The sequence below is a fragment of the Oncorhynchus mykiss genome, chromosome 5 (assembly GCF_057628025.1).
Source record: "Oncorhynchus mykiss isolate SJ-2025 chromosome 5, ASM5762802v1, whole genome shotgun sequence".
NCBI lineage: Eukaryota > Metazoa > Chordata > Actinopteri > Salmoniformes > Salmonidae > Oncorhynchus > Oncorhynchus mykiss.
The window spans coordinates 59,694,435-59,706,035 of NC_143026.1; the positions used below are offsets into that span (position 1 = coordinate 59,694,435).

Genomic DNA, 11,601 nt, shown 5'->3' on the forward strand with positions numbered 1-11,601 from the left:
TATGCAGGGATGAGGTGTAGCATCACATGGTCTGAGTTCCCTTAGGGAGCATGGGAGACAGCATGGTATGTCCCTTTAAAAGTGCTGTAAACATGGTCCAGAATTTTTTTCTTGACTTGTTGAACATTTCACCAAGTGTTTGTATCTGGGAAGTTCCTGTTGTAGGCTGGTATGGTTAAAATCCCCCCATTGATGGTCAAAGTAGAATCTGGGTATTCTCTTTCCACCTCTGTGATCTGATCAGCCAGTAGATGTTTCTCTGTGTGTGCACAGGTTCTCGGCGCGATATAGACTCCGGCCAGAATGACTGAGGAAAAAGGTTTGCAGTGGATGAAAATAGATTCCAGATCTGGAGACTTAGAAGTGTCATCATTGCACCAGCATTGGGTGAAGTAGAAACACAAACCACCTCCTTTGGATTTATTGCACTGCTTCGGGACATGATCAGCCCTGTAGACCTGGAAGCTGGCTAGACCCACAGCATAAAAAAGAAAGAGGTGAGAAGTCCTTCTTTATCCTTATCAGAAGTTGTATTTTGCTGGTTTTGTTGGTGAGTGGAGAGGAAAAGGCCGGGCATTTCATATACATCAAATCCAGGAAGTACTAGCATGACTTAAGTAGCACCAACAAGTGGACGCCTAAGACTTTAATGAAAAAGCTGGTTACAAAAATAACTCCTTCAAGATATGATGAATAACAACCAAAGACAGAAATTCCCCTTAAATAACTAGATAGATAACAATAAATAATGTGGAACTTGTACATTGAGTTGATGCAAAAAAGGGCTATTCCATACACTAACCCTGTTTCTGAGATAGCAGTGTAAGTATGGATAAAGAGTCAAAACCATGGAAGCTTCTCAACAACAGATTCAAAAAGAGTAGCGCTCTTAGAACAAGCATGTGGCTCACTTCTGTCAATTCCTGTTATTCCAGTTCAAATCGTCTTGCTCAATCTCTTCGGTGTCAACAGAATGTGGGGAAAGCTCGTTACACCAAAATACCGAACCAGCTTTACTCACCTCATCATAACCATTAAGATAAAAAAAATGGGCCAGGTCAAGAGCTTGAGGAAACAGCAATGAAGAATGTGACAAAATGGCTGTGAAATAAGTCAACTGGAAGTGTCTGTATGGTTGCCATCTTTGAATTTGCACCAGAAGAGGTAATGAAACAAAAACATTGTTTGGCTAGTTGTGGTTAAGTGCATAATCTCTCTTGTGTGTAAGGGGTTAAAGGCAGTTGGCTTTCACAGGTAAATTAGTGCACACACTGGCAGTGGATCTTCTCTTCGGTTTGGTCGAGCATGTCCAACATCTCTTGTATGATGGCTTGGAGGGCCCTACCCAAGTCCACTCCACTATAAGGCTTCTCTATGGGAGGCACGTGGATGAATGCGGAGTGCCCATGGCTCAGGTACAGAGAGGTGTAGTAGGTGAAGTCACAGAGGTATCTGTCAGGAAAGACACAGGAATTAATATAATGGTTCTAAGTGGTGGTTCTACAGTAAGATATGTGGGGGAAAAAAATAGGCCTACAACTTTCTTTGAAATACAGGTGTATGCATGCATATTGATTTTATTAGCAATGTCGCAAACACAAAAGCACACAGGAGGAGGATGCTTACCTGCCAGCATCTTTTGATACGGAGACTGCTACTCCTAGTCCAGAGGCTGTCACTCTTTTGCAGACCGATTCCATGTCAATAACCGAGTCAATGCAGTCTGGGCCCCCCTCAATGCAACACTGAGAATGGGGACAGAAGCGGCTGTTGTCCAGACCCTTGTAGCCATGGTTACGGCCACATTTCTCTAAGGTAACGGTGGTGGCCATACCTGAGACTCCAACATGGACCACTAACTGATTCCCCGTGCAGAGAAGGATACAAAACAAACAAATTCAAATATGGTGCATATTAAGGTGCATAATTGACCAGCAGGAAAGGAGATAGGGGCCCATTCATTGCCTTCTTACCTGGGGATGATACTGCTTCCATAGTGATGGAATCAAACTCTGGACTGCCTGGTAGTCGACAGGCACCTCATACACATGCAGGTCTATGTCCTTTCCCAGGCCCAGCTTCTTCAGTTCCTTAAAACAAAGAGAAGAGTAGACAGGTGATTCATATTCATAAAAGATAATAGAAATGTCTTCACATTATTTTGAAACTCATTGCTTTTAAAATAAATATAAATTTTGTAACATGTTAGACATTTCCTTGTGGTCATCTTTACTTTGTCTATTCAGTCCATAAAAAAATATGCACAACAGAAATATGATTGGATGATATCCTGAAAATACAAATTGGGAAAGCACAAATAGGAAAAGATTTAACATTTCTGGAGGAGACAACATTTCTAAAGTGTAATGTTCACAACTGGCTCTATAATTTGCTACAGGACAACTGGCCATGGCTACCAGGCCAGTTCCCATAAACATTTAAAAGTGGCGTGATTGACCACAGCCACAAAGCAGCCCTTTGTTTGATTTGAATATCCTTATCAAGTCTGTCTAGACACCCTGACAACCATTGTCCCCATCACATTTCCCAATACAGCCCCACACTACCACTTTGGCCCTATAATGATTCTCTCACATTATAGAACGTGTAAGAAAACATTTTCTGAATGGAGATCCCATGACAACTAATGTGTTCTACCAAAACAGGCTGAGCATGAACAAGGTAGGCAGTTTTGTGTTATTGTCAGGGAAATAAACTCATCCTCATAGTTATAAAGACAAATTAATTCAATATAGCCTACGTGAAATATGTTAAATATACATACCTGGACTGCTACCCAACTGGCATTAATAGTGTGCTCTCCAAATGGCTCAAACCCTGCAAAATATGGCAGCATTTATAAAAATTAAAAGAAAGTATTAAACTAAAATAGCAGACTCAATTAACTTGAGATTGAAGCTTACTTATAGGATTGCTTGGCAATACATTTGCTTGAAGGGAAATAACTGTCCTAAGAACCCACGCTCGAAGGGACACTAAAGAAATATGCACAATCCAACAAAATGCTCACTTTATATGATGCGTTTATAAATGTGTGAGTGTAGCTGCAGTAACGTTGAGACATCACTCTGAATCCCTGTGAAATTAATGGGCTGGTGTGTTCCCTTGGGGACACAGGGATCTGTCTGTCTGGCAGGAAGGTGAAAAGGAGTGAGCGTGGGGTCGGCAGCTGCTGGCCAGCTCTTTTGTGAGGCCCTCTGTTCCCAGGCAATCTAACATCTTTTATCAGGCCATCCCGTGTTCAACTGGCCTTTGTGTCTGGGAGACAGGAGAATTCGGGTGTTTTCACACTTGGTCCCTTTCGGACAATTTTTGTGAACTCAGCACGGTTTGCAACATTTGTTGTGCACTGTGAACACTCCAAAGGAAGTCAGACACCTCAAAAGAGCCCCTGAAGCGGTTCGCTTGAATTCCGTGGTCTGGTTCCCTCTTTTAGGGAAAAGTGAACACAAAGCTCCCCAGGTTCATCTGTCATTATTCCCACACCACACACTTGAATACTGCAACACAGATTCCCCTGCCATAATCCATCACATTGGTGCCACAAAAGAGAGAAGATTATATGCAGGTTTGCAGATTTAAAAAAACAATTTTTTACTGATTAGCGACACAATTGACAAAATGTGTGTTTTTAGTTCAAGATTATTTGTTTGCAATATGCTATCTATAGGCTGAGAGCTTCATAAAATGCTTATTTGGTTGTGCATTTTGAAAAGTGTGAGAAGACAACATAATTTGGTGAGAATAACAACATACGGTAGGGTACAAAAATAAATTCTAGCTAATAAAGGGGCAGTCGCCTATATTGGGTGTACAATTTTCAATTACAGCATTATTTAAATCTGTAGTTATTCTTCTGCTATTTATTATGTTAGCAATACAATGTACATGTTAATAGTATCTTCTAATTACAATTATTATGTCTCATATTTTAATTAAATGCAATTATTAGCTTCCAAAATGTATGTATATCTAGTTGTCCAATAACACAATTCTGATTGAATGGCTTGTCCTGCACTTTGTAAAAACACAGAGTGCATGTTGGAAAAAATATCTTGATTCCTTTCTAAACATAGCAATGTGAGTGCAAAGAGGACTCAGTCCACAAAATAGGTGAAGTGTACTGGAAAAAAATAGTTGAGTCCTCTTTCAAAGGCAAGGGTAGTGTGACTACAAAGAGAACTGGGTTATTTTTATTTCATTTAAATGTTTTACCCCAATTCACTTTAAAGAGAACTGAGATAATGTCTTTTAAAAAGAGGAGTATTTGAAAACACCCTAAAAGTTTCACAATTCTGTTTAATGCTAGTATGTAAAGCAAATGTTTATTGAAACTAGAATTTTGCTAAACACAAGGAATACATTAAAAATTAGCCAAATTGCCTAACAAGGGCATGTCTGGATGTCTGAAATATTACAACTTCAATTTGAGTCTGCTACATACAGGGTCAAGTAGGTCATACCATGCATGACACGTTCCTAAAGTTATGCAATTATGTCCATAGGCAGTTATCCATAGGCATATTATTTTGGAATACAAGAAACAAATGATTGCCAATTTGACAAAACACTTTGAAGGAATGTATGCCATTTTACAAATAACAAACTGCAACTATTTGGACAACTCAGCTGCATGTCCTTCACACAACTTTTCAACAGAGTAACATTCTTCACATGCACGCCCTAGTTGGCTTTGTCGAGCTAGAAACTACGTACAGTCGATCAAGTAGAGGAAAGCCCACTAACCTGTTACAACAACAGTTTGGTTACTATTGTCCATATTTTTCTTAGCTGTAGTGAATGTTTTCGTTTGTTATTCTAAATTTTACCAGGAATGCAGCTGTCTGGGATTTTGCTGTCCTTTCACAGTTGATCAGTCATCTGTTTCTGTGCTTTTTGCGTATTTTTTTTCTTGGTGAGTCTGACGTAATGACGCATGGTAGAAACACATTTTGGCGACAACTTCCGTCCAACGTAGTTAGCATTAGCAAACAAAATAAAATACGTTCAGTTGACCGGATAGTTTGTAATATAATCTGTTATAATGGTAAGTATATGTTTTTTCGGGTTACAGTAATATGAGGACTATTATGTGTGGGACCGTGGAATAGCTCGAGCACAAAAGCGTGGTTGTTTTGTTTACCATGCAGCTTGGATAGTTAGCTACTGTAACGTAACATGAACGTAGCTAAATGGTTAACTCATTGTGTTAATGCTAGCTAATAGCTAACTAAAAATATAATCGTAATCTAGTTAAAACATTGACATAGGTTTGTTATAGTGTCTAAACACATGGTTTGCATTTCAAGTCAAATTTGATCTAGCTAGTTAACTACACTAAACAAACAATATAAACGCATCATGTAAAGTGTAGGTTCCATGAGCTGAAATAAAGTATCCCAGAAATGTTCAATAAGCACAAAAAGCTTATTTCTCTCAAATGTTGTGCACAAATTTGTTTACATCCCATAGTGTGCATTTTTCATTTGCCAAGATAATCCATCCACCTGACAGGTGTGGCATATGAAGAAACTGATAAAACGGCATGATCACTAGACAGGTGCACCTTGTGCTAGGGACAAAAAAAGGCGACTCTAAAATGTGCAGTTTTGTCACAACACAATGCCACAGATGTCTTTGAGGGAGTGTGCATTTGGCACGCAGACTGCAGGAATGTCCACCAAACAGTCCTGGGGTGTCTCTTCTCCCCACCCCCCGGTGCACGTTTTAGTTTTTGCCCTAGCACTACACAACTGATTCAAATAACCATCTCATCATCAAGCTTTGATTATGGGAATCAGCAGTGTAGTGCTACAGCAAAACTAAACGTGCATCCAAGGGGGGGGGGGCCCAGGACCAAGTTTGGGAACCCTTGCTATAAGCTGCCTCAAATGTAATTTTAGAGAATTTGGCAGGTCGTCCAACACCAGCCACACAACTGCTGACCACGTATATAGCATCGTGTGAGCGAGCTGTTTACTGATGTCAACGTTGTGAACAGAGTGCCCTGTGGTGGTGGGGTTATGGTATAGGCAGGCATAAGTTACGGACAAAGAACACAATTGCATTTTATCTATGGCAATTTGAATGCACAGAGATGCCTTGACTAGATCCCGAGGCCCATTGTTGTGCCATTCATCTGCCGCCATCATCTAATGTTTCAGCATAATAGTGCACATCCCCATGTCACAAGGGCTGTACACAATTCCTGGAAGCTGAAAATGTCCCAGTTCTTTCATGGCCTATTGAGCAGGTTTGGGATGCTCTGGTTCGACATGTACAATAGCGTGTTCCAGTTCCCGCGACTTTTTACAGCCATTGAAGAGGAGTGGGACAACATTCCACAGGCCACAATCAACAGCCTGATCAACTCTGTGAAGGAGCCGCCGCGCTGCATGAGGCAAATGGCCGTTGTCATTACCTTTTTTATAAAGGTGTCTGGGATAGGGCCTAATGACTTTTTTAATTGACTGATTTCCTAATATGAACTAACTCAGTAAATTCTTTGAAATTGTTGCGTTTATATTTTTGTTCAGTATAGTTGGCTATCATACCAACTAGTTAGCAAACCTTTTCAAAGCTAGCTAGCTAATTTAATCATGTGTTAGCTAGCGAGCAAGACAACATGCGCAATGACTTTAAAAAAACATTGAAATTCACAGCTACCTCTATCTCTGCTGAAGACTGCACAGAACCACCCTATGGTAAGGATGAATTCAACTAGTCTTAAGTTTTTGTGATATTTTACTCTTACTTTGTTTCTTGAGTCATGTGAGTTTCTCACGGTTGTTCATGTAAATGTGGTAATTGGTTTTTGTGGTACAAGCATGAAACCACATCACTTTGATTTCTTACTCATGCCTATGCTCCTCAGCTGGTGGAGTTGAAGAATGGAGAGACGTACAACGGACACTTGGTCAGTTGTGACAACTGGATGAATATCAACTTACGAGAAGTCATCTGCACCTCGAGGGTAAAGGGTTTGTCTATAAGTACTTGTCGACACTCAAGAGTTGTGACCACTGATCTGAAATATGTATATGGTTGCTTACGTGACAGCCGTAAATGAAGAGGCTACATTGCTGTCTTTTTCACAAATCAACTATCAGAAAAATGTCCATGTCTAGCCACAAGATGGCACTATTGACAGTCAAAAGATTCAGCTTTTAAGAGTGCTTCTACCAAGACATGCTGAAATTCTCCCCTAATCCCATTCACTCCTATCGTTTAGGATGGAGATAAGTTTTGGAGGATGCCCGAGTGTTACATCAGAGGAAGCACCATAAAGTACCTGCGTATCCCTGATGAAATCATCGACATGGTAAAGGAGGAGGTGGTGTCCAAGGGCCGCGGGCGAGGAGGCATGCAGCAGAACAAACAGCAGGGCAAGGGCCGAGGGGGAGGAGCAGGAGCAGGTAGAGGTAAGATGGAACATCTCTTTCTGGGGAGGCAAATGGGTAACATTTGGTTGAGGTGCTGGTAGTGTGACGCAATTGGGACTTATATTTATGAGCTAAGTAAACATAGTGTGTATATATACATACATACATACATACATACATACATACATACATACATACACATATATATATATATATACACACACACACACACACACACACAGTGGGGCAAAAAAGTATTTAGTCAGCCACCAATTGTGCAAGTTCTCCCACTTAAAAAGATGAGAGGCCTGTAATTTTCCTCATATGTACACTTCAACTATGACAGACAAAATGAGAAAAAAATCCAGAAAATCACATTGTAGGATTTTCAATGATTTTATTTGCAAATTATTGTACGAGATCTACAGTTTCTTGGCAACAACAAAATCACGTAAAAATTATCAATGGAAATCAATTTTATCAACCCATGGAGGTCTGGATTTGGAGTCACACTCAAAATTAAAGTGGAAAACCACGCTACAGGCTGATCCAACTTACAACTGATGTAATGTCCTTAAAACAAGTCAAAATGAGGCTCAGTAGTGTGTGTGGCCTCCACGTGCCTGTATGACCTCCCTACAACGCCTGGGCATGCTCCTGATGAGGTGGCGGATGGTCTCCTGAGGGATCTCCTCCCAGACCTGGACTAAAGCATCCGCTTTTTTTTGCATTTGCCTATGATTTAGGCAGTGTGTGTCGCAGATCTGTAATTTCAATGACAGGCATATGCATCCACATTTGAGCTTTTATAATAAACGGTCTTTACATTGTTAAATATTAGTTGGGGTGGCAGGTGGCCTAGTGGTTAGAGCATTGGGCCAGTAACCGAAAGGTCGATAGATCGAATCCCCGAGCTGACAAGGTAAAAATCTGTCGTTCTGCCCCTGAACAAGGCAGTTAACCCACTGTTCCTAGGCCGTCATTGAAAATAAGAATTTGTTCTTAACTGGCTTGCCTAGTTAAAAAAAAAAATAATGTTTCTAGGGCACAGTGTGTGCTTCAAAAGTAGCTAGAAATCATATAAGCTGTGTCAATCATTATTTTCTGGTGCTCCTGATGTGGCTTAACTTTGGTCATGCTCTATGTCCCTGCTCAATGTTTAGGTGTATTTGGAGGCCGTGGCCGCGGTATGCCAGGAGTGGGCAGAGGCCAGCAGCAGCAGGAGAAGAAGCCTGGTGGTGGCAAACCTCAGGGAGTCAAGAACCAGCACTGAGACGAGGGACAGGCAGACAGGTCAGACGTAAGAGAGTGTAGTTTTCACAGAATAATAACTCAGTGGAGATCATCTCACACAACGTCTTGTATAATGGCCATTACCGCTCCCTCTGTCCTTTGTTTCTAGTTGTGTGTTGTGTGAGTTTGAACTCCACTGTGAGAACTATGAATAGTCCGTTCAGGTCAGAAAATGCAGGGTTTTGTATTATCTACAGATTTCTTCCCCCCTACTTACAGTTTTTGTTAAGTTATCAATTTGGACCACCGCCAAAAACCTATAAATATCATCCAGAAGTTTGTTTTTATTGTGGCTAGAGATATTTACATACAACTGATTGTACCCAATTGTTTTTTTTTATGTATATCCAATTGTTTTCAACTTAAAGCACATTTTATGCCCTTGGAATTTGAAAACTTAAGTTGATTGGGGTATGTGAGTGAAAAATACGTAGTTGGTTAAAGAGTCCCAATTGCGTGTTTCTAAATGTTCTACTTTTGGAATTTTATTTGCATTTTGTAACCCAAGAAAATAACTTTGTAATTTACTTACATGAGAATAAACAATTTTATGTTATACACTGTACTTTATGTATGAAAGTAGAAAAAACTAATTGAATTGGTCTACATACAGAATTAAAAAGCCTTTCGTAACACTCATGCTCGCTTATCTCCTACAGTGACAAAAACACAATTTGCATATTAGGTTTATGTTCTTGTATAACTAGCTGTAAAATAAACAGTCCGTAGTCAAACAATAAGGGGTGCATATAACAAGGCTGGTGTAACCCTCCAACCCCCTAAAGCACAACCTCAATCACAGAGCTGCTGAATGTGCAATAATGCAGCCAGGATTTTGTGTGACGACTTAAACTGAATTCTTCCACTGCTCTATGTTCGTTGCATACGTCAAAACAAAGTCCTTAGCGATTGGATCATCTCTAACCAATCAGAGTATCAATGCAAATGACTGATTTTCAAAACGCCGCTATACCCACGCATGTTCTGGCTCTGGCCCAACCAGTTTCTGTTACCAGTCAGAATGGTTAGAATGTGTTTGTGTTCTAGAAATCATCTGCAAGATCCAAATTCGTAGAGTACCACTGTATGAGTCATAATACCAATATCCTAGCGGTCTAACAGGGAAATCGTTCAAATAGTTTTTCCATTAGGTAATTTTAGAAACATTAAAATAAGGGCTGTGTAGGCTTACCGTGACGTTTTGATAACCCTGTAAATCTTTCTAGGACAAGGTGACTTCTATCAATATATTTGCCTATATTTACCTGCCAAAAATGAAATGCTAATGTGGTTCTCATAAAGAACTACAAATGACATGATGATCTGGATGAGACTGCCTAATCGAGGCAAAGGTAAGAATCTCTGGATTAACTATCGAATGTTAGCAAAATGTAGTAATTAATAAATTGGCTAAATGTATTTAAATTGACAATTCTGTGAACTGCCTTGTGCAAGTTTTAAGTTGACACAATACCTGTTAGCAAAGGTGTCTGCCAGAGATGATATGCAGGAGCTTGTAGGGATTTGTAGTTTTGCTGAGATTTGGGGGGGGGGGGGGGGGGCTGTCCTGTCCTTTAAATAGTCTTGATATGACCAAAATGTACAGTTGATTTGTCAGATGACAAACCATCCAGAGACAAACTCATATCTTTCCGACATATAAGATCTAAACCAGGCAAGAACTTTTCCGTGTAGACCAATTTGTGTTTCCAATCTCTGCAAAAGAATGTGGTGATCGATGGTATCAAAAGCAGCACTAAGGTCTAGGAGCACGAGGACAGATGCAGAGCCTTGGTCTGATGCCATTAAAAGGTCTTTTACCACCTTCATGAGTGGAGTCTCAGTGCTATGATGGAGTCTAAAACCAGACTGAAGCGTTTCGTATACATTGTTTGTCTTCAAGAAGGCAGTGAGTTGCTGCGCAACAGCTTTTTATTTTTTTTATTGAGAGGATAAAATGAATGGTGGAAAAATGATTGCAACAGCTAGGTTTTATGGGTATTATGACACCTCCACTGTGGAGCTCTATTGCGGAAAATAAACTTATGTTTGGCCAGAGCAAGGGGTTTAGGTAGCAAGGCAAGCCCTGATTTAACATAGTTATAATTCATGAAGTTAAATATCACATGAGATGCTGACAGATTTAGGATGCTGTTCCATGAGTTTTATTACTGTAGTGTTGCAAGTATTGTGGCTGTTTCTAATGAATTGAAATGGAACATCTGTATTAGTTTCAGTAACCTGTAACATGAAACCCCCAAAAAAGAACTCAAACCTCAACTTCATTTGCATGAAAAGCCAGCTTCAATTGAAAATGTAAAATGCATAAGTGTTTTTTGACAAGGGTTTGCTGGAAATTATGAGATGGTTTCCCTACCTCTGAAATAAGGTGCCTTCGGAAAGTATTCAGACCTGTTCACTTTTTCCACATTTTGTTATAAAACAGCCTTATTCTAAAACTGATGAGGAACATTTGAACTCTTATCAATATACACACACACTACCCCATAGTGACAAAGTGAAAACAGGTTTTTAATAACATTTTCCAAATGTAATACATTTTATATATTTTTTTTAACCTTATTTACATAAGTATTCAGACCCTTTGCAATGAGACTCGAAATTGAGCTCCGGTGCATCTGGTTTCCATTGATCATCCTTGAGATGTTTCTACAACTTGACTGGAGTCCACCTGTGGTATATTCAATTTATTGGACATGTTTTGGAAAGGCACACCTGTCTATATAAGGTTCCACAGCTTACAGTGCATGTCAGAGCAAAAACCGAGCCACGAGGTCGAAGGAATTGTCCATAGAGCTCCGAGACAGGATTTTGTCGAGGCACAGATCTGTGAAAGGTTCTGCAAAAAAGTTCTGCAGAGGCCACTGGCCGCAAAAGGCATGGC

General features: G+C 40.0%; 2 protein-coding genes across 2 annotated transcripts; one reads left to right on the top strand and one right to left on the bottom strand.

Moving 5' to 3' along the window:
* Window positions 1-632: 632 nt before the first annotated feature.
* Window positions 633-4,904, bottom strand: pgpi (Pyroglutamyl-peptidase 1). Its single transcript, NM_001160660.1, is given in 5 exon segments — window positions 633-1,452; window positions 1,627-1,859; window positions 1,974-2,090; window positions 2,786-2,838; window positions 4,768-4,904. Coding segments are annotated over 5 exon segments (630 nt in total). The 5' UTR covers window positions 4,802-4,904; the 3' UTR covers window positions 633-1,259.
* On the top strand, window positions 4,895-9,252 carry lsm4 (LSM4 homolog, U6 small nuclear RNA and mRNA degradation associated). Its single transcript, XM_021603502.3, has 5 exons — window positions 4,895-5,068; window positions 6,684-6,725; window positions 6,896-6,994; window positions 7,253-7,442; window positions 8,567-9,252. Exons 1-5 carry the CDS (start codon window positions 5,066-5,068, stop codon window positions 8,674-8,676), a joined length of 444 nt encoding a protein of 147 aa, XP_021459177.1. The 5' UTR covers window positions 4,895-5,065; the 3' UTR covers window positions 8,677-9,252.
* Window positions 9,253-11,601: the final 2,349 nt, after the last annotated feature.